This window comes from Giraffa tippelskirchi, chromosome 9, assembly GCF_054371585.1.
Source record: "Giraffa tippelskirchi isolate mGirTip1 chromosome 9, T2T-mGirTip1v1.2.pri, whole genome shotgun sequence".
Classification (NCBI taxonomy): Eukaryota; Metazoa; Chordata; class Mammalia; order Artiodactyla; family Giraffidae; genus Giraffa; species Giraffa tippelskirchi.
The window spans coordinates 140,795,756-140,818,320 of record NC_137283.1 but is presented as its reverse complement, the minus strand read 5'-3'; the positions used below and the strand labels follow the sequence as shown (position 1 = coordinate 140,818,320).

The following is a 22,565-nucleotide window of genomic DNA, read 5'->3' as shown; positions in this document are numbered from 1 at the left end:
CCTTGTCCCTTATTAGAAAACTGATCTAGAAGTCCTCCAATTCCATCTGGGAGTAATTCAAAGCAATACCCAAAGGAAGGAGAGTGAGATTTCTTTATAACAAATGAACTGCCTATCATACAAGTTAACTGATGATCTTCAAAAGTTAAGGGGAACAAAACAACTAACCATAAGTAAAATTAAAAGACAAGCACAGATTGGGAGAAGTTAGTCACAATAAGTACAACAAAGCATTAACATGCAGAAAACAAACAGAAATCCTACAAAGCAATGTAAACTCAGAAGAGTTTTACACTGCTGGCATGGAACAGGATGGGAGTGCACAGAAGAAATGTAAATGACTGAAATACATCAGGCCAACAAAAAGTATAAAACAAACAAACAAAAAGATACTATCACTTTTGCTCATTAGACTGACAAAAATTTAAATATTGGTAATGTCAAATATTAGCAATTTAACAGACACTTAAATTGGAGCAGATTGCCTTACCCAATCATAAATTGAAGTGATTTGAAGTTGGGCTTCTGTCTTTTTAAAGAATCTTCTACTTCTATGATATAGTAATTAGAGAGTCCCATCCCACAGCCTGAGTTTTTGCCAGGACCCTAGATGATTGCATACTAAGTCACTTCAGTTGTGACTTAAACAGCCTGGGCTGTAGCCCGCCAGGCTCCTCTGTCCATGGGATTCTCCAGACAAGAATACTGGAGTGGGTTGCCATTTCCTCCTCCAGGGGAATCTTCCTGACCCAGGGATCAAACCTGCATCTCTTAGGTCTCCTGCATTGGCAAGCAGGTTCTTTACAACTAGCGCCACCTGGGAAGCTTAGATCATCAACTCTCTAAACACTAATTCTATTCTTGATGTCCCATAAAACTACAGGCAGCTTTGCTAAGCTTCTCAGCCTCTCAGCCACAGTTTAGATTTTTGCAAGTTCCTTGAGGGAGAAAACCAGTCCAAATGTCACTTCATTTCTGTTTTTTTCCTTTTCTTAAGGACCTTGTCCCTTCAAGTTTTTGCTGCCTGAGTAGCACTCCAGGGCCTTCACAGAGGCATTTGATGTATTTTCTTCATCTTTTCTAGCTGTTCTTGGAGTTAAGAACAACTGCAATGAGTGCTTCCTCCCTTACCAGAAGCAGAATTCCCACCCAGCTTGTCTTCTGAGCATCAACTTCATCATCTTGAGATTCTGGAAATTCATCCCATTTCTTTTGAGCTCTAAAATTAAATGACTCCCTATGGCTCTCCTTAGAGTTTCTGTTTCTTTAAAGAACCAAGTCTAGGGGATCTGCTTTGTTGTTTCAGCTAACATTTTTATCTTTATTAGTATCTAATACAATGAAAATATTCAAGATCAACCATAGTTGAAACCAGACAGAGAAGTTTTTTTTTCCCATGTGCCAAAGACTCTGAGACCACAACCAGTCCAGCAGGAAAGTGTGCCATGATAAATGAATAGTGCCTACCCTAGAGAGGAGTGGTGGCCCATATTTGCCAGGCATTTGTCAGACACAAAGGAAATGCCCCACAAGTAGACTCATCTCTCTGAGAAGTTACTTTGTATCCATTCAGACTTTTAAAAGACACAGCTAACACCTCTCTTTGCAAGGTGGGCAAGGGTTTGCTAACATGGCAGATATTCATTCCATAAACTAAGAGATTGTTGTTGTTGTTCAGTCGCTGTCATGTCTGACTCTGCAACCCCATGGACTGCAGCATGCCAGGCTTCCCCGCCCTTCACCATCTCCCAGAGTATGCTCAAACTCATGTCCACTGAGTCAGTGATGCTATCTAACCATCTCATCCTCTGCCACCCTCTTCTCCTTTTGCCTTCAATCTTTCCCAGCATCAGGGTCTTTTCCAATGAATCAGTTCTTTGCATCGGGTGGCCAAAGTATTGGGGCTTCAGCTTCAGCATCACTCCTTTCCATGAATATTTAGGATTGACTGGTTTGATCTCCTTGGTGTCCGAGAGACTCTCAAGAATCTTCTCCAGCACCACAATTCAAGCATCAATTCTTCAGCACTCAGCCTTCTTTACCGTGCAACTCTCACATCTATACATGACGACTGAAAAAACCATAGCTTTGACTATGTAACTCTTTGTCTGCAAAGTGATGTCTTTGTTTTTAATACGCTGTCTAGTTTATCATAGCTTTCCTTCCAAGGAGAAAGTGTCTTTTAATTACATGGCTGCAGTCACTGTTTACAGTGTTTTTTGGAGCCCAAGAAAAGATGTCACTGCTTCTACTTTTTCCCCATCTATTTGCCAAGAAGTGCTGAGACCTGATGCCATAATCTTAGTTTTTTGAATGTTGTTTTCCATCATCTTTTTCACTCTCCTCTTTCTAAAGAGGAACTAAAGAAGCTCTTTAGTTTCCCTTCGATTTGTGCCATTAGAGTAGTATCATCTGCATATGTAAGTTGTTGATATTTCTCCTGGCAATCTTGATTCCAGCTTGGGATTCATCCAGCCCAGCATTTCACATGATATACCCTGCATAGAAGTTAAATAAACGGGGTGAAAATATACAACCTTATACTCTTTTCCCAATTTTGAACCAGTCATTTGTTCCATGTAAGGTTCTAACTGTTGTTTCTTGACCCACATACAGATTTCTCAGGAGACAAGTAAGGTGGTCTAAGTAGTCCCATTTCTTTAAGAGTTTTCCACAATTTGGCTTTTGCGTAGTCAATGAAACAGAAGTAGATGTTTTTCTGGAATTCCCTTGCTTTCCCTCTGATCCAGTGAATGTTGGCAATTTGATCTCTGGTTCCTCTGCCTTTTCTAAACCCAGTTTGTACATCTGGAAGTTCTTGGTTCACCTAGTGCCGAAGCCTAGCTTGAGCATTACCTTACAAGCCTGTGAAATAAGCACAATTTGTCCAGAAGTTGAACATTTTTTGGCACTGCCCTTCTTTGTGATTGGAATGAAAACTGACCTTTTCCAGTCCTGTGGCCACTGCTGAGTTTTCCAAACTTGCTGACATATTGAGTGTAGCACTTTGACAGCATCATCTTTTAGGATTTGAACTAGCTCAGCTGGAATTCCATCACCTCCACTAGCATTGTTTATAGTCATGCTTCCTAAGGCCCACTTCATTTCACACTCCAGGATGTCTGGCTCTAGGTGAATAACCACACCATCATGGTTATCCAAGTCTTTAAGACCTTTCTTGTATAGTTCTTCTGGGTATTCTGTGTATTCCACCTCTTCTTAATCTCTTCTGTCTCTGTTAGGGCCTTACCATTTCTGCTGTTTATCATGCCCATCCTTACCTGAAATGTTCCCTTGATATTTCCAGTTTTCTTAAAGAGATCTTTAGTCCTTCCCATTCTATTATTTTCTTATACTTCTTTGCATTGTTTATTAAAAGAGACTAAAGTGAAAATCGCTCAGTCATGACTGACTCTTTGCAACTCCACAGACTGTACAGTTTATGGAATTCTTCAGCCCAGAATACTGGAGTGGGTAGCCATTGCCTTTTCCAGGGGATCTTCCCAACCCAGGGACCAAACCCAGGTCTCCCGCATGACAGGCAGATTCTTTACCAGCCACCAGGGAAGCCCAAGAATACTGGAGTGGGTAGCCTATCCCTTCTCCAGCGGCTCTTCCCAACCCAGGAATTGAACCAGGGTCTCCTGCATTGCAGGCAGATTCTTTACCAGCTGAACTACCAGAGACTAGCAAAAACCAAATCCCAGCGACTCATGGTTTCCCATCACTTTGTTTATAAGAATTGAAGTTTGAATTAGAAATAGGGGGCATGCTGTTGATTGTCTTAGTCTTCATACTGCTATACCAAAATATCACAGACTGAGTGGCTTAAAAACAATGTAAATTTACTTCTCACAGTTCTGGAGGCTGGAGAGTCCAAGATCAAGATGCAGGCAGATTCAGTGTCTGGTGAGAGCCTGCTTCCTGGTTCAGAGCTGGTCATCGTCTGTGTCTTCACCTGTTGGAGGGATGAGAAGACTCTCTGGAACCTCTTTTCCAAGTGCGTTCATCCCATTCATGAGGGTTCCACCCTTATGACTGAATCACCTCTCAATGGCTCCACATCTTAATACCATCACAATGTGTGTTAGTCGCTCACTGGTGTCCGACTCTTTGTCACCCCATGAGCCTGCAAGGCTCCTCTGTCCATGGAATTCTCCAGGCAAGAATACTGGAATGGGTTGCCACGCCTCCTCCAGGGGATCTCATCACATTGGGGATTACAATTTCAACATAGGAACTTGGAAGAACACATTCAGTCCATAACATTGCTTGAGACTGGGCTGTCAGAAAGTGGTAATTATGGTGACTATATATTCTATATCCCAAATAGAGGAGGCACTGAGGGCTACTGCTCTTACATCAATAATAAGATCCAATGCTGGAAATCAAGACTGACCAGGAGAAGCCAGCTCATAAGTATAAAAATTATAATTCTGTCACTGGTTCAAAATATTCTTGATTTTCACTTAATTGGCTCCAAAATGGGGCTTTAGAGAGCTGGCCACATTGATGAGATTTTTCCAGACCACAGTTACAGGAGAGAAGGGCCTGTCTGGACTCGGGTCTCAGCCTCCAAGCTGCTCTCGGACCCATCTGCAAGGAACCAGATAACAGACTCCTAACCTGCTTATTTCAGTCAGCGGTTTTGCTTCCTGGAGTGCCCAACCTCACAGATTCCAAAGGCCTTTACTCTGAACCTGCCTGAGAGCAAGGACTGTCGGCAGCAGATGCCACCGCGCCGATAATGGGTTTATGCTGCTGCCGACCCAAGGAAGCCGCTTTGAGTTGACAAAGTATCTGCATTCCTGCGGCCCAAACCCACACCCTCCGCGATGGCTGCGGCACAGAGAGAGCACGAGCGCCACCTACTGAGCACTGCAGGCGTAGCCGGCTTCGCGGCCAGCAAGGCGGGCACGGCACCCAGGGCGGGCCTGAAAACCACCTTTGTACAGAGATTAAGGAGGCCTCATCTTCTGCCAAGGTTAGTAATTGGTTTTGAGGGTTACGCTGAAAAAAGTCACAAGGAAGTTCATTTTGCTCTGAACAAACTTGAAACTAAACTACAGTTGGGATCCAGGGTGTATTCCACTTAAGTGAGACATGGGCAAGCCAGCCAACTGCAGAGTTTATAGAACACAGTTAAGGACTCACCCTTAAGCAGGCGGTGGGTGAGGCACCAGGGACAAAAGGAGGAATCATCTACACTAGACCAACAACAGAAAGGTGGGAAAGCTGTGTCTGTATTCCATAGCTGACAAACACGCTCACTGAACTCAGCCACGATTCACTCCCCAGAGTCTACCTCCAAGGGTATAATCTGGGGGAGCAGGGTGTCCCATCTTTCCCTGATCACCGTCACTAAGCTGAGAATGAGAAGTCATGATGACTTCTTTATTGTTCTGTTTTGGTTTGATTTTAGAGTTGCTGATTGACAAAGGATATGTTTGGAATTTTGTTCTCAAAATAGCTGCTTTGCAGATGCCCTAAGCCTGTGCTCTTGGCCAGCCTTTCCGAAAATACTGCCAGGAAAACTCTCCAAGTGTTCAGATCCCTTCCCTGTATTCACAAACTCCTCCACATGTGCTAATAGCGCATTTCTGACAATGATCAATAAAATATGGTTTCAAATGTTTTTAGTGCCTAATGACCCAATCTTACTTCCTCAATACATACAAACAATATGTTAGTTAGTAAATAAACAATCTATTAAGTAAAAAACCCAAAACTGGGTAACATGGTCACACACTTTTGCAGCTGGGCAGCAGAACTTGAACACCCCAGGGGACCCTTCCTGCAGAGAGATCCTAGGGCCCAGCCTCAGTGCATGGCCATCGTCCAAGCATAATCCAATGAACCGCACAGGGGTGCTTCCTTCTCCAGGAAGAGACCAGGTAAACACAAATAATAGGAAATGGGCAAAGAAGCATCATGTTGGATGCAAGAGACACAGATTGAAGGAAAAAATTATTACTCACAAAATAAACTTTCTTAGGGCTTCCCTGATAGCTCAGTTGGTAAAGAATCCACCTGCAATGCAGGAGACCCCGGTTCGATTCCTGGGTCGGGAAGATCCGCTGGAGAAGGGATAGGCTACCCACTCCAGTATTCTTGGGCTTCCCTGGTGGCTCAGCTGGTAAAGAATCCGCCTGCAATGTGGGAGATCTGGTTTCAATTCCTGGGTTGGGAAGATCCCCTGGAAAAGGGAAAGGCTACCCGCTCCAATATTCTGGCCTGGAAAATTCCATGGACTGTATAGTCCATGGGATCACAAAGGGTCGGACATGACTGACTTTCACATCACATCATAAACTTTCTTAAGCTACTACTGTGAGAATTGAATTTAAGGCCCTACTAAAGTTTCTGGTATTTTACTTTTTTATTTTTGACTACAGTCCAGGTGGGCAATAACTTAAGGTATTAAATATTTATGTGAGTTCATAGTTTTAACCATAAAGATTCAATCATCATGTTTTCCATCCATTCCAGCCCCCTTCTTTTTGCAAGGTTCTGTGCAAAGTAGTTTAGAAAACATGTTTCCAGCCAATCATTCAACTGCTGACCCGGTAAGATTTCTTAGATGGCTTATTCTTTAATTCCTACAATTCAGTTCAAAGAGGGCACCTAAAGCAACTATCAGCTACTACAAATTCAAGTTTAACCATTAGGTGAGCTGCTGGGAGAAACTTCTCTCAGTACCTTGAAAGCTTATTTCCTTGGCCCATGTTAGAAATGTGGCCCGGAAGTGTATACTTTCAAAATGAGCACAGCTCCACAAGCAGACCATTTACTTCAAGGCCTTTCTGATTTTCTTCCTTTGGGGTTGAATTATAAATTTTGAAATCTTTACACTCATAATTAGTATCTTGTTAAATTATATGTAAACCAAGAAAGGGCTTACCCAGGTGGAGCTAGAGGTAAATGATCCACCTGCCAGTGCAGGAGACCTAAGAAAGGCAGGTTCAATCCCTGGTTCAGGAAGATCCCCTGGAGAAGGGAATGGCTACCCACTCCAGTATTCTTGCCTGGAGAATCCCATGGACAGAGGAACCTGGCGGGCTACAGTCCACAGGGTCGCCAAGAGTCGGACACGACTGAAGTGACTTAGGGTATAGCACAAACCAAGAAAACTGAAAGTGCCAAAGTACCCACTCCAATCTCAAAATAGAGGCAGTTTTAAAAGAAAAAACTTCTCCTGAACTATTTTAAACATCATTCTTCTCTGATAAAATCGTCTCTTTTGAATTTTAGAACTTGGCAATTTTGAATACACTTTCTTCCACAGCGTCAATGATTTGCTAGAGATATTTTCTTAAAAGTTTCAACTAATACAAACCCAAATACACACATCAGCTTTAAGAGAAATCATAGGTTTTTAGCAACAGAAACAGCATTTGCCTGTCACCTCCTTTTTAACTTTTACACCCCCAAAAGCTATAATAAAACATTAGTACCTCTTACACTAAGCATCATGTAAATACTTAATGTTAAAATCCCAGTTTCAGAAGAGTAAGAACCAGAACCTACATCCCATCTACCTAGATGACAGATTAAAGACATCTGGAAAATGATTGTGATTTCAACACAATTCTTCAAAAAAAACTCTTGCTTCCTTGCACACAATTTGGTACATATGCATTAATTAACCTGACAAAAATGTAAATGAGAGACATCCCAGGAGTGAAACTTCTCCTTCAGAATTTTTTCAATCTAGTAAAATTCTTAATCAAAAAACACAAGTCTTATAAGTCAAATGCTTTGTTGGAATTTTAATTCATTATTTTAAGAAGGATCTATATTTAAAATTTCATTTCAATGTCAGGGAAGACGATCACGGATGACACAGTAATTCTCAGCAAGATGTATCTTACGTGTACATACCTGGAGGAGTCTCGTCCCTTCTCATGGAATGCCACCACTTCAGAAGTAGAATTCAGCAGTTTCTAAAAGCTGCACACAGCTGTCAAATGTGACCAGTCTTCTGAACAAACAATCATGACTCCTTTTGGCTCCTACCCCTGCACATAATATGTGCTCAATAAACACCGAATTGACTAGCATTTAGCATGTCAAGCATGACGTGTGAAAGACAAATTTTAGTGAGATAGTCACAGCTGTTTAACACCAGAAATCAAGAGCATCTGGGATAGATGTTATTTTTTTTTTAAGTAGAAACAGAGTCATTACTAACTTGTTCTTTTTAGTAACCTCTTATGTCTGTTTCTCAGTGAAGAGTTTATACATTCATAAAGCTATTAATTCATTAAACCTCACTCTAAGAATATTACAAATTTGGTATTTGTGTTTTCCTGCAGTAACAGAAAGCGTGACCCAAAAGGTTAAGTGATATGCCTGAATGTGTAGAAGGCACAGTTTAAATCCAGGTTTCCTGCCTCCAAGTCCCTGGTTGGCTGAGTGAGTTCAGATGCCTGTTAGGGGTTACTGATCCTGCAGTATTTCAGCAGGTGCATCGCAACCTTGATGCCTCAAGCTGGACCGGGACCGTAGAGGCAGATACCAACAGCATAGGACATCACCCTGGCCAGCACAGCGTGATCATGATCTGTTACTATCACACTCCAAGTGTTATCATTTGCAAGTGATGTTCACTGCACCAAGTCAGGAGTATGGATGCCAGCCTTCATGGGCATACTTCAGATGAAAAATATAATCACTGTAGCACAACTAACAGGCCCCTGTCTGTTTTCACCACGAAGGGGAAAAAATGGATCATTTCCCAGCCCAAGAAAACACAGGTCTGGGTTTGAAGCTAAACCCAAATGGGCATAATCAAGCGTGGCTTTCACGAAATGTCTAACCCACCTTACTAAATCAGATGCCATCTGTTTATTAGTCCCACCACCTTCTCACCCCCTTCTTTCCTTACTGCCTCACTGAAGCTGGTTTTAGCTCGCTTCACATACCCACTGCTTTAGGCTGTGGGGAGGAATACTGACACTTCAAGGGCAGAATCCAGCAAACGTTTTTTAAAAGATGTTCACAGCTATTGAAGATGATCCGCCTTCTGATCAAGTAAGCCTGCTCTCAAAAGAAGCTCTTTTATTCCTCCCCTGGTATTAGAGAACTCTCCATATCTTCAGGAGCTCCTTAGGAAGAAGACTCCTGTGAAGCGCCCTTAGCATTATCCACTTTTGGCAAAATGCTTGCCAACGTGTGTGTTGTTGGGCCACTTTCCTCATCTGCAAAATAAATGGGTTGAGTCCATTTCTAAGGTCCTTCCTGCCCTAATATTATAAAAATGCTTTCTGAAATAACATACATGATCAAAATAAGGTACATTTTTAGCACTTATTACCTGCCAGGGTATGTGCTAAAGCATTTTATTGCACTAAGCACCTTATTTACATTACTTCTTTTAAACCTTAATAATACCCTTACCCCCAGGCAGACACTCTTACCATTTACAGCTGATGAAAGACAGCATGAGTGCTTGAGCAGAAGAATCGTCCTCAAACCGAGACCTGTGCTTTCTTGGCCAACCTTTCCTTGGCCAATCTAGCAAATGCACTGACTCCGGTTCATTTTGTAAATCTACACTGTGATGAATGACCTCAGTACTGTGGATGTTAGCAGCTGGTAGCTGCTCTTAGGCAGGATCTCCACACAGTTCACCCCTGCAAAGCTGTGTCCTTACCAAGAGTTAGTCGTGTTTGTCCCCAAACTTGTTTGTGCCAGTTATACTTGGCACTGCAAAAATATAATTTAATAAAAATAGTACATAAGCCAATGACATATAATTACATAAAGAAAACTCCATTTCAGTAACTCAGTAAGATGCTTTGGAGTGACAGGACAAATCATATACACACAAAAATGTTGTTGAGTATAATACACACAGGAGATAATACAGTAAAAGATTAGGGGCCAGAAATCCCCAAAGTCGAGAGAGTTGGTAAATTTATATTGTTTCTCCTACGTCTTTAAGTTCTCATTTCTTTTTGAAGAAAACCAAATGGGAGGTTTCTTAGAGAATGCATCACAAAAGGAGATTTTGCAAGAAAAGCAGCCTGGTCCTACAAGTGCCAGAATTGCACGTTAAAACAAGCAAAAGAACCATATCTGCCCAATGAATGTGTATCTCTTACGTAAATTTAAAAAAAAAAAAGTTGATGGTATATAAGTCATTGGGAGTGGGATTTTTCTGCTTTATGGAGGTATAATTCACATAATAAACTACACATATTTAAAGTATACAGTAAGTTTTGACATATATATAAGAAGTCATGATCAAAATCAAGATTATGAACACGTCTATCACCGCCAATGGAGAAGGAAATGGCAACCCACTCCAGTATTCTTGCCTGGAAAATTCCATGAACAGAGGAGTCTGGTGGGCTACAATTCACGGGGTCGCAAAGAGTCGGACATGACTGAGCGACTTCACTCACTCACTCATCACCCCCAAAAGGGCCTCATGCCTCTTTGTAATCATTTTATCTACCCTCCCCCTCATTGTGCTGTGCTTAGTCGCTCAGTCTCCAACTCTTTGCAACCCCAGGGACTGTCGCCCGCCAGGCTCCTCTGTCCATGCAGATTCTCCAGGCAAGAATACTAGAGTGGGCTGCCATGCCCTCCTCCAGGGAATCTTGCCAATCCAGGGATCGAACCCAGGTCTCCCACATTATAGGTGGAATTTTTACCATCTGAGCCACCAGAGAAGTCCTCCCCCTAATATTCCTCTTTTCGTCCCCAGGCAAAATTGATCTGCCAGTACAGGCTCATTTGCATTTTCTGAAATTCTACATAAATGGAGTCAGATAGTATATCATTTCCTCCTCCTGACTTCTCTTTAGTGTAATTATTTTGAGACTCAGCCATGTTGCATGCATCAATAGTTTGTTCCCTTTTATTGTGGAGTACTACTCTATAGTATAGGTAGCCTCCATTTTGTTCATCCATTCTCCTGTTGATGTAGACAGTTGTGTTGTTTCTGTTAGCCGCTATTGCAAATAAAGCTGCCAGAAATTTCTAAACAAGTCTTTTTGTGGACGTGCTTTCACTTCTCTTGGGTAAATACATAGAAGTGGAATAGCCAGGACACAGAATAAGTATATGTTTAACTTTTTAAGAAACTACCGGCTATTTTCCATCAGCAGCGTGTGAGTGTTTTTTATGTCACATCTTTTGCCAGCAATTGGTATTCTGTTTTTAAAAGTCATTCCAATGGGTGTGTAGTGGTATTTCATGATGGTTTTAACTTGCATATCCCTAGTGACTAATGATGTTGAGTATCTTATCATGTGTTTTTCATTTTTATTTTTTTGGCAAAGTGTTCAAATATTTTGCACTTTTTTTTTAAAGTGGCTCATTTGTTTTATTACTACACTTCAGAGTTATTCATTATTTTCTAGATCCAAGCCCTTTTCTTCCAGTTTGTGGCTTTTTTTTTTAAAACAATGTCTTTTGAGAAGCTATTAATTTTAGTAAAATACAACTTATCTTTTTTAGATTTTACATTTATGATCCACTTTTAGTTAAATTTTTTTAATAAGGTTAAGAGTCTTGATCCAAGTTTGGTTTTTTACATATGGATATCAAATTTTCCAGCTCCATTTGTTATATTATCTTCTCTTCACTGAATTCTTTTTATGCCTTTGACAAAAATTAATTGCCCATCTATGTAAGTGTGGTTTACTTTTGGACTCTATCCTTCCATTGATCAAATTGCCCATGTCTGTGCAGGCTTTCCTGGTGGCTCAGATGGTAAAGAATCTGCCTGCAATGCAGAAGACATGGGTTCGATCCCTGAATCAGGAAGACCCCATGGAGTAGCAAATGGCAACCCACTCTAGTATTCTGGCCTGGAAAAATCCATGGACAGAGGAGCCTGGCAGGCTGCAGTCCATGGAGTCCCAAAGAGTCAGACACGACTAAGCAACAACACTTTCACTTTCCCATTTCCGTGCCAACTGTAGCAATCTATTCTTTTTAACTTTTTTGATTTACCAATCAGCTCATGTCTAGGTTTGTCTGGGAGCTTTTACTGTATTCCTGCAATGTGGGAGACCTGGGTTCAATCCCTGGGTTGGGAAGATCCCCTGGAGACGGGAATGGCTACCCACTCCAGTATTCTGGCCTGGAGACGTCCATGAACAGAAAAGCATGGTGGGCTACAATCCATGGGGTTGCAAAGAGTCAGACATGACTGAGCCACCTTCACTTTACTATATTCCAGTGGTTAAGAAAACTGACAGGGAAGGGAAGACAGAATAAAGGACAAGATGGGCAGGTAGAAAAAAGATAAAGCAAAGGTATCACAACAGGTAATAGGACAAAGATTAGAAAAAGCTGACACTTCCATTAATAAAAAGTGGCTTTTTCTCAACTCTGCCATCAACAAAGACCACCCCCCACCTAACAGAACTCTTGTTTTGAAAGGTTATGTCTATAAAATAAACAGCATTAGATATTAATTCGTGTTCTCATATATTATTCATCAAAGGCATATACCATTGTGTTTCTGAGCAGTATGAGATAACCAAGGTTGCTGTAACTCATGCCAAAAATAAACTGACCTTTTAGATATCCTGTGCAGTTTTGCAATGGGCAACATTCGGATCCCCATTAAACTTTGTGAAATATTCACAGAAGCCCCTGGGACTGCCACCATCTCACTCTTGGCCCAAACCACTCTCTACTGAGAACCATGGGGCTTCTTCTGGAGCTTCAGACAAAGTCCAGCCCAGGGGCTTCACCTGGCTTTACTTTTTCCATCAACCACTTGCAGTGTCATCAGAGCCTCAGAAAAATATGTGAATTGTTGATGTGATAAAAAATAACAAGTGTAAGGCACTGATTGTCAATCCACGGTTTTACAATAATTAGGAATGCCACTAAAGAAATAGAGGAAAACAATAGAATGGGAAAGACTAGAGATCTCTTCAAGAAAATTAGAGATACCAAGGGAACAATTTATGCAAAGATGTCCTTTCAATAAAGGACAGAAATGATACCGACCTAACAGAAGCAGAAGATATTAAGAAGAGGTGGCAAGAATACACAGAAGAACTGTATAAAAAAGATCTTCATGACCCAGATAATCATGATGGTGTGACCACTCACCTAGAGCCAGACATCCTGGAATGTGAAGTCAAGAGGGCCTTAGGAAGTATCACTATGAACAAAGCTAGAGGAGGTGATGGAATTCCAATTGAGCTATTTCAAATCCTAAAAGATGATGCTGTGAAAGTGCTGCACTCAATATGCCAGAAAGTTTGGAAAACTCAGCAGTGGCCACAGAACTGGAAAAGGTCAGTTTTCATTCCTATCCCAAAGGCAATGCCAAAGAATGTTCAAACTACCACACAATTGCACTCATATCACATGCTAGCAAAGTAATGCTCAAAACTCTCCAAGCCAGGCTTCAGCAATACATGAACCATGAACTTCCAGATGTTCAAGCTGGATTTAGAAAAGGCAGAGGAACCAGAGATCAAATTGGCAACATCCGCTGGATCATCGAAAAAGCAAGAGAGTTCCAGAAAAACATCTATTTCTGCTTTATTGACTATGCCAAAGCCTTTGACTGTATGGATCACAATAAACTGTGGAAAATTCTGAAAGAGATGGGAATACCAGACCACCTAACCTGGCTCTTGAGAAACCTGTATGCAGGTCAGGAAGCAACAGTTAGAACTAGACATGGAACAACAGACTGGTTCCAAATAGGAAAAGGAGTATGTCAAGGCTCTATATTGTCACCCTGCTTATTTAACTTATATGCAGAGTACATCATGAGAAACGCTGGGCTGGAAGAAGCACAAGCTGGAATCAAGATTGCCGGGAGAAATATCAATAACCTCAGATATGCAGATGATACCACCCTTATGGCAGAAAGTGAAGAAGAACTAAAGAGCCTCTTAATGTAAGTGAAAGAGGAGAGTGAAAATGTTGGCTTAAAGCTCAACATTCAAAAAACTAAGATCATGGCATCCGGTCCCATCACTTCATGGCAAACAGATGGGGAAACAGTGGAAACAGTGGCTGGCTTTATTTTTCTGGGCTCCAAAATCACTGCAGATGGTGATTGTAGCCATGAAACTAAAAGACGCTTACTCCTTGGAAGGAAAGTTATGACCAACCTAGACAGCATATTAAAAAGCAGAGACATTACTTTGTCAACAAAAGTCCATCTAGTCAAGGCTATGGTTTTTCCAGTGGTCAGGTATGGATGTGAGAGTTGGACTATAAAGAAAGCTGAGCGCCAAAGAATTGATGCTTTTGAACTGTGGTGTTGGAGAAGACTCTTGAGAGTCCCTTGGACTGCAAGGAGATCCAACTGGTCCATCCTAAAGGAGATCAGTCCTGGGTATTCATTGGTAGGATTGATGTTGAAGCTGAAACTCCAATACTTTGGCCACCTGATGTGAAGAGCTGACTCACCTGAAAAGACCCTGATGCTAGGAAAGATTGAGTGCAGGAGGAGAAGGGGACGACAGAGGATGAGATGGTTGGATGGCATCACCGACTCAATGCACACAGGTTTGGGTGGACTCCAGGAGTTGGTGATGGACAGGGAGGCCTGGCGTGCTGCGGTTCATGGGGTCGCAGAGTCGGACACGACTGAGTGACTGAACTGAACTGAATGATTAGCTCAAGAGATAACCCCTATACCATGAAAAAATTTATTTCTCTCAAAACATGTAACCAGCACTACAAATAAATAGTTACCAGGTAGAGCAACTCAAAAAAGTCTGAAATACTAGAGCTTCAGACAAAGAGTACTGAAGAGAAACTGAACATGAAATACACCAAGAGCAACTGTTTGAAAACTTAGTCAAAAAGGAAAACTCTGTCCCAGTTAGGGAGACCAAAGCTATCAAATCTGACAGCCTGACATGTTTGAATCCAGAAACATCTTAAAGTCAGATCCCGAGTGAAGAGTGACGGATTCTTAGTGTAGGCTGTTACAATGTCACCCGACACTCAGACACAGCTCTCCTCAGGCAATGATTGATTTTAACAAAAGAACAGCAGTCAACAAATGAACGCACAAAAAAATGGGGGAAAAGACACAGCTATTCTGATTTCAAATATTATTTCTCCTCTTTAGAAGTTAGAAGTGTTCCCGTTTGTTTTCTTCTAAAAATAGGAGATGCTTTCCCATGTGCTTGTCACCCTCACACAGGGGGCTCAGCAAGGCCTCTCAGAATTACTTCCATTTTAGCACCACTGCCGCTGAAGTGAGGGCTACTATACCTCTGAAATCCAGCACCTTGTCAAAGGGCTTCCCCTATGGCTCAGTGGGAGAAGAATCCACCTGCAATGCAGGAGACACAGGAAACAGGGGTTTGGTCTCTGGGTCAGGAAAATAGGCTGCAGGAGGAAATGGTAACCCACTTCAGTATTCTCAAAAATCCCATGGACAAAGGAGCCTGGCAGGCTACAGTCCACAGGGTTGCAGAGTCAGAGGCGACTAAGCACACACATGCCTTGTCAAAACAAATCCAAAGCTCTCCCTCAACTGAAAACAAAGTACACACTCACTGATGTCATTTTGAGAAATAGGAGAGGAAATCCAGACTTAATTCCCAGTCGCCCATTAACTGTGCAGACTTATTTATGTAAATTTAAGCTGTGGTGTTGCAGAAGACTCTTGAGAGTCCCTTGGACTGCAAGGAGATCCAATCAATCCATCCTAAAAGAGATCAATCTTGGGTGTTCATTGGAAGGTCTGATGTTGAGGCTGAAACTCCAATACTTTGGCCACCTCACGCGAAGGGGTGACTCATTGGAAAAGACCCTAATGCTGGGTAGGATTGGGGGCAGGAGGAGAAGGGGGCGACAGAGGATGAGATGGTTGGATGGCATCACTGACTCGATGGACATGGGTTTGGGTAGACTCCGGGAGCTGGTGATGGACAGGGAGGCCTGGCGTGCTGCGATTCATGGGTTCACAAAGAGTTGGACACGACTGAGCGACTGAACTGAACTGAAGTTCTCTGGGCCTCGGTTTATCTTTAAGACAAATATAACAGTCAATAAGATTGAAACGAACAAGTGAAAATAACAAAACAGAGAACAAAACTACTGGTTACCAATGGGGAGAGGTAAGTGGGGAGGGGCATGATAGAAGGGATTAAGAGGTACAAATTACTATGTATAAAATATGTAAGCTTTAAGGCTATATGGGACAGCACAGGGAATATAGCCAATCTTTTACAATTGTAAATGGAATATAATCTATAAAAACATAGAATCACTATGTTGCACATGTGAAACTAATATTGTAAATCATTATACTTCAATTAAATGTATGTATGTGTGTGTATGCTCAGTTGTGTCCAACTCTTTGCAGCCCTAGCCTGCCAGGCTCTTCTGTTCATGGAATTTTCAAGGCAAGAATACTGGAGCAGGTTGCCATTTCCTCCTCTAGATCGTCCCCACCCAGGGATCGAACCCGTGTCTCTTGCACTCCTGCACTGGCAGGCAGTTTCTTTACCACTGAGCCACCTGGGAAGCCCACGTACACACACACACACACACACACACACACACAATGTGAACATGACAAAAAACACAGTCTCTTAATTCTATGAGTGTTACAGCTAGGAATTTTCTACTTCTAGGCTTATGGGGAATGTAAGTAGATAATTCCAAACACACACACACACACACACAATGTGAACATGACAAAAAACACAGTCTCTTAATTCTATGAGTGTTACAGCTAGGAATTTTCTACTTCTAGGCTTATGGGGAATGTAAGTAGATAATTCCAAGTTTGATTTTAGTTATGATCTAAACTTTCAAACAACTGTATCAGAACCCCTGGCATGGTGTCTATCACCAGGAAATGGTGCTATGGGGCCAGATTCCACTTGGATTCCACTTGGATATTGACAAATGTAATCAGTGTTTTTACTGAATACCATGAGACAAAGTGCTTTGTTTATTTTTGCTGTCCTGGAGACAATACCAAATTGAGCTTATATGAATTAATTATCACAGTGTCAAAGATAGTCATTAGAATAAAAGTATTCTTTAAAAATACATTATTTCTAGTATATCTATATGACATTTTACTATCTTCAAAGGTATTTCATATTCATTATATAAGGTTTATCCCAAGTATAGAAAACTGAAAGAACATAAAAAGAATAAAAGCTCAAGCAAAGCTTTTTTTCTTCCAAAATTTAACTCTTTACTAGAGAAACAGCCTATAAAATTAGCAATCTAAATGCTGCTAAATTTAACTCAAAGCTACACAAGCAAGATTTAAAGAAATGGAAACCACTAAGAACAAATAAAATTTTCCTCCATTAAACATAATTCTTAATAATCAGTTTAACTTTTTTCTTTCTACCATAGTAAGAACTATATGTTCCTTACAATTGGAAAGGAATTTTGTTGAAATAAATTACACTAGTAGCAAACATGATATCCCAAGTCATTAAGGCTTTGAATAAAATAAAATTTATATCTCAGATGTCTGTAGGAAATAATGGTAAAACAAGCTTGGAATCCCCTGGAGACTCCTTCCTCACCCTCCTTTCTACATGTTATTATGTACTCTAATGATTTTGTGGATTTCAATTCTTTGGCTAAGAATAATATGTGAAATGAAGAGAACAAGGAAATTTAAAACATAAGCTAAACTAGATCACAGTGCCTCAAGTCAGCAAGAAGTTTAACAACTCAGTTCTCATTTTCTTACAACAAAGAAGGATATCATTTAGTCTTTTCATTATGCAAATTATTACAGGCCTAGAAACAACAACAAACTGTAAAACAGGATTATCTACTTAGTCAGATATAATTCCCTATAACCAGAATAATTGTGGATCATCCACATGGAACCAACTCTGTTATAAAGAATGCTTATTTTGTTGCAAAGGGAATTTGTATGTGATGCATCACTTTTAAACAGCAAAAAAGTTCTGAGTCTTTATTAGCTGCAGTAGTGACTTTGAAATGGCTACATGAATAGTGACCAAACCCTAGGAAAGACTTCTCTATTGTCTCTTCTGACCAAACAATCCCAAGCTCAAAAACCTAGAATCCCAACAGAAAATAAAGTGGCACAATAAAGACAGAATACAATATTAGTTTCTGAAATTTTATTATTTTTAATACATACATTTCACAAACAGAAACCTTCTAACACCACACAATTCCAAATGTTTCAATTTTATCAACATTCTTTAACTATTTACACTGTCTTCTCTCAACAAAAGTGCAATCCAAGACATCTTGACAAGAAATCTTTACTGACAAGAATGTATTTTTGAGCTGGTGTTAATGACGCCCATCCATTATGTTTTCTTTCAATGACCTGGAATAATAATAAAGTCAACAGGACACAGAGATGAGTTGGGTTAGGCAGCATCCTTTTACAGGAACCAAAACACTGAACAAGAGCACTTTCTCCTCACCTCCTCCCCAACCTCTGACGGCAATGACCCAACAGCTGCTACCATGAGACTAAAGAGAAGAGCAAACTGGAGTGACTGACCCGGACACAGGAGTAGAGGCTGCATGTTAAGCACTGATCTTACAGGACAAAACGAAAGATTTCAGCAAGTTAGTCTGGGTGATCTAACAAGTTACATTAAAAGTTTATCTGTTAGTGTTAGGATTTAAACACCTAGGAATATTCTTTCCTGAGGAGTTAATTTCCCCCCAGACAGATATGAAAATACTTTTTACTCCCAAAATGCATACACTTCTTTTACAAAAACTGGAAACTAAAGACTGTTTGGAGAAAGCTCTTTCTTAATTACAATGGGATAATTCAGCCCACTCCCTAACTTCATGGCCATAGGTGATCAATTGCTTCAAATGCAACCAGAAAACAGAAGAGGGTGAAGAACTGAGCTAGCCTGAAGAGAAGATGACGATACAATCAGAAATAGTCATCCCACTAAACTAAAGCAGGTAATTTTATTGTTCAAGGTTTAACTCTTAAAAATAAATGATAAAACAAGTTAAAGTAGATAAAAATTACCTATAAGTGGGTTCATGTCATTGAACACTATCAGAAAAACAGAAAATGGACCTCTTGGGTGATTAATATCCTTTAACATCTGAACCCCAACCAAAATAATCATCTTTTTTGGTACATTACAATTCCTATCAAGGTACTCATAGCAAAGTACTTCTAGAAAGTATGATGAAAATAAAGGTCAGCAGATTCCAATATAAAATTTATTCTTCACATGGTTGCATACTCAATTATATTTTATTCTCAGATCTGCCAAATTTTCCATTTTAGACAAGAATGCAATGCCATAAAGGCATTATCAATTCAGCACCCACAGAATCCTAACAGAACCATCAAAATAAAGGCCACAAGCAAATTTTATTCAATTACAGCGAAATCTTCTCATACTTATTTCTCCGAGAGTAGACAACAACGTAAGGGGAAAATATTGAATGCATCTACACTTGCAATAGTTTTAGGCTGAGGGGCATGTAGGTGATCTACATGTAAGCTTTCAAGCTTCAGAACAACAATACAAGCAGGTTTCTCTTTAGAACTTTAGGTGGGTTAAAGAACAGCATTACAAATATTTTACTACTCATTTGAAATTCAGAAATAAAATCCAATGGTACTCTGAAGACAAGAGAAACTCCTCAATTTTTTTTATACCTGGTACATGACAGAGAATCAATAGGAAAACAGCTGATTCAGTCACAGTTTTGTGTAGCAAAGACAGATTTTCCAGGGCTATGTCCTACAGACCTCTTTTCCTTGAATCAAACACTGTCAGACCAATAACAACTTGCTGCGTCTTATGAGCATTGAGCACCTCCCCCCACTGTGAAATAGTCTTCAGATCATCAAACATCAAACTAGATGCGGTCAGCCAAACTATCATCGTCCAAACTGAAAAGATGAAGAGTATTAGTCAAACTCTCACAGAAAGCTATGTTCTTTCAAACAAAACATCAAACATTCCATGTAGCAGAACTGAAACTCACTTGCAATGATGCCTAAACACTTCTGAGAGGAAAAACAACTGTTTTTTCTGGGGGGTGAGAGCAGGAAATGATATAAACTAAATAATAGAAAATATCTACATAACCCCAAATTTAGTTACCCATAAAAGGATATTCTCAGCATCCTTATAACACATATGTGTATTATAGTTGAAATTACCAAATTCATTTTTTGAGAAATCATATTCCAATTCCAGTTTTATAAAGATATGGGGTGTCAATCTATTTAAATCAGGAAACTCTAATAAACAGAGGCTGTATTTTGGAAAGCTCAATGCTCTGACTAACAAAGTTCTATAAATTACCACCTTTTTCACCAGTGGTAAGGTATCATGGAGATCTTCAGAATAATCTATTCTCAAACATATTGTTATGCATTATAATTGGTGATCTTCCAAAATGAAACACTTTAAAAAGAAATGCTAAAGTTATTCTTTTCCTCAAAGCTTCACAAATAATTTTTTTTCCATTCCTTCTGAAGGTCAAATCGTTGAATTTGGAAACTCAGCACTAACAGAGTAAAATACAGCCATAAGCAGTTTGGGGGGAAGGTAAGTGTGGCAATGATTGCTTGTAAAACTCACCAGTTAGGGTCTGTGGCTGTGAGATTTACCTGTGAGAAGGATCTGACATCAAATGACACTTCGACAGCGTGAACCTATATAAATCAGTACCGCCCAAATCATGTTATTCATGGAATTCTCCTTACAAGCTTGTTTGACCAACCTGCTTGACACAATTCAAATCACAGCGTTCTGCCCTTTTGCCCTCTGAGTCAGTGTGCATCATTTCCAAACTCTTTTAGCATATTCTCTTTGTTACGGGTCAGTTTTACCTAAAAATATGTGCAACACCCATTGTTTTCATATGTCTTATAATTTGGATATTATTTTCAGTATGAAAACTGGCTGCTAGAATACAACAGGGATAGAATCAGGGCTCATGTCCACTTCCCAATGATCTGTCAGTGAGGGGAAGCTGCAGGTCAGTGTGTGCTGCAGAATGCCAAACCAAAGCGGACGAACACACCGTTACCTCTCCAGGCACAGGGAACATTCACCTGTCGCATGTTTTTCCCAAGGCCCAGAGAAGACCTAAAAGTGGATCTTTAGACAGTTAACATCTTAGTAAGAGTTTCTTCCCAACTCCTTCCATGCTCTCAGTTTATGACCACGTGATCCCTTTCCTAAATTCACCCCATCCTCCCCACTACCCTAAAAGCTGCCTGAGAGACTCTTGGTGATAGTGAACCGTTCCCCCAAGCTCACAGGAGTACCTGGCTGGGCTCTGGTCATGACCACAGACTAACACGTGGGAGTCAAGAGAGGGCAAGGGGCAGGCCCCCTTTAAGTGGCACAGGTACACAAAGGAACGCTCCTTTCAATTAGAAAAGAAATGAATGTCACAGAAGGCTTCCCTAGAAAAGATATGTAACAAAGTAATATCAATAAAATAGCTATTACTAAAGCAAAGCTTTCATCAATAAGCTTCAAGAACTTTGAAGGAGGAAAATGGCTTCACGAAATGGTAGTCCAGGTTGCCACAGTGTGGACACTGCTGGACATTGCTGTACTCGGAGAAGTACTGCATGCCAATCCGCACATCGATCACCGGCTTCCCGCAGTGCTTACAGTTCAGGCGGGCCTGCGGGGGGAACACAAGATGCCGTCAGCCACACTATCCCTCTGCCCCCCAGCATTGCCAACCAACACTCAAGACTGCTTACCTGGGAAACTGATCGAGAATTTAATAAAGCATTCCTTTATTACCCCAAACAGGGTGGGCAGGGCATCAGATAAGCATGAAATATTATACACGCAAATATTTACCCATCAGCCTAAAAGATTAACGATTCTTCATTTCTCTCCTGATGTGCAGCACTGCTTGTAATTATTCTGCTGATGGGAAGAAAATTCTCAACCTGTACTGCCTAAACTTCTCCAGTAAAACTCCTAACAATCGAAAATCTCTTCCCTGCGGGTTTTAAAAAGTGGCTGAAACCCATCTCTCTCATCCAAACCTGCATGAAATTTCTTTGAAGATTGTTTTTGAGTTTATTTCTTAAATGTATATACATTTTTCATTCTACTCCTAACTACATTTCTGCTTTCTTTGAGGTAAAAATAAAATTTCCCTAAAATACTCTAGTAAAATTGAGGATCTGGAAATAAGGGCCATGTTTACGCTGAGGCTTCTGGAACCTGCAGGAACACTGTACCTTCATTCATGCCCTGGCCTCCCTCTAGTAGCACCAGACCTAAGCTTTCAGCAATAGGTCCAAGGACTTCAGTGAATAATAGGAAATTATAAAGTACAACGGGCTCTCAATTTAGATGCATTCTAAAACCATTTCATCCGTAAAATGCTCCCATAGGTAGGTAGTAGTATATGAATTTTAGATGATCATACTGAAGCACATGGTGATAAAGCAGAAAGGCTGAGATCTAAACCCCAGTTGCTTACCCAGAGCCTACCCTCTTAGTCATTACAGTCTACCTGAGATAAACTCCCTTGTAACTGACTAATCTCTCTGAACAGTATTAAAAGTGAGATTCTAAGCACACCTCTCTCTTTAACCACTCTCTTTAACCTGTTACTCCTTT

The 22,565-nt window shown here is 40.6% G+C and overlaps 1 protein-coding gene across 5 annotated transcripts in view; it reads right to left on the bottom strand.

Annotated features, from left to right (window-relative positions):
• Positions 1 to 18,065: 18,065 nt before the first annotated feature.
• Positions 18,066 to 22,565, bottom strand: part of HECA (HECA ribonucleoprotein granule regulator) — a 45,651-nt gene continuing 41,151 nt past the window's right edge. For 4 of the 5 annotated variants that reach the window (XM_081528978.1, XM_081528979.1, XM_081528976.1 and 1 more), the window contains exon 4: positions 18,066 to 21,606. In XM_081528978.1, coding sequence (XP_081385104.1) covers positions 21,597 to 21,606 — 10 coding nt within the window. In that variant the 3' untranslated portion in view covers positions 18,066 to 21,596. The remainder of the gene's footprint in view (positions 21,607 to 22,565) is intronic. The other variant, XM_081528977.1, reaches the window with a different exon arrangement.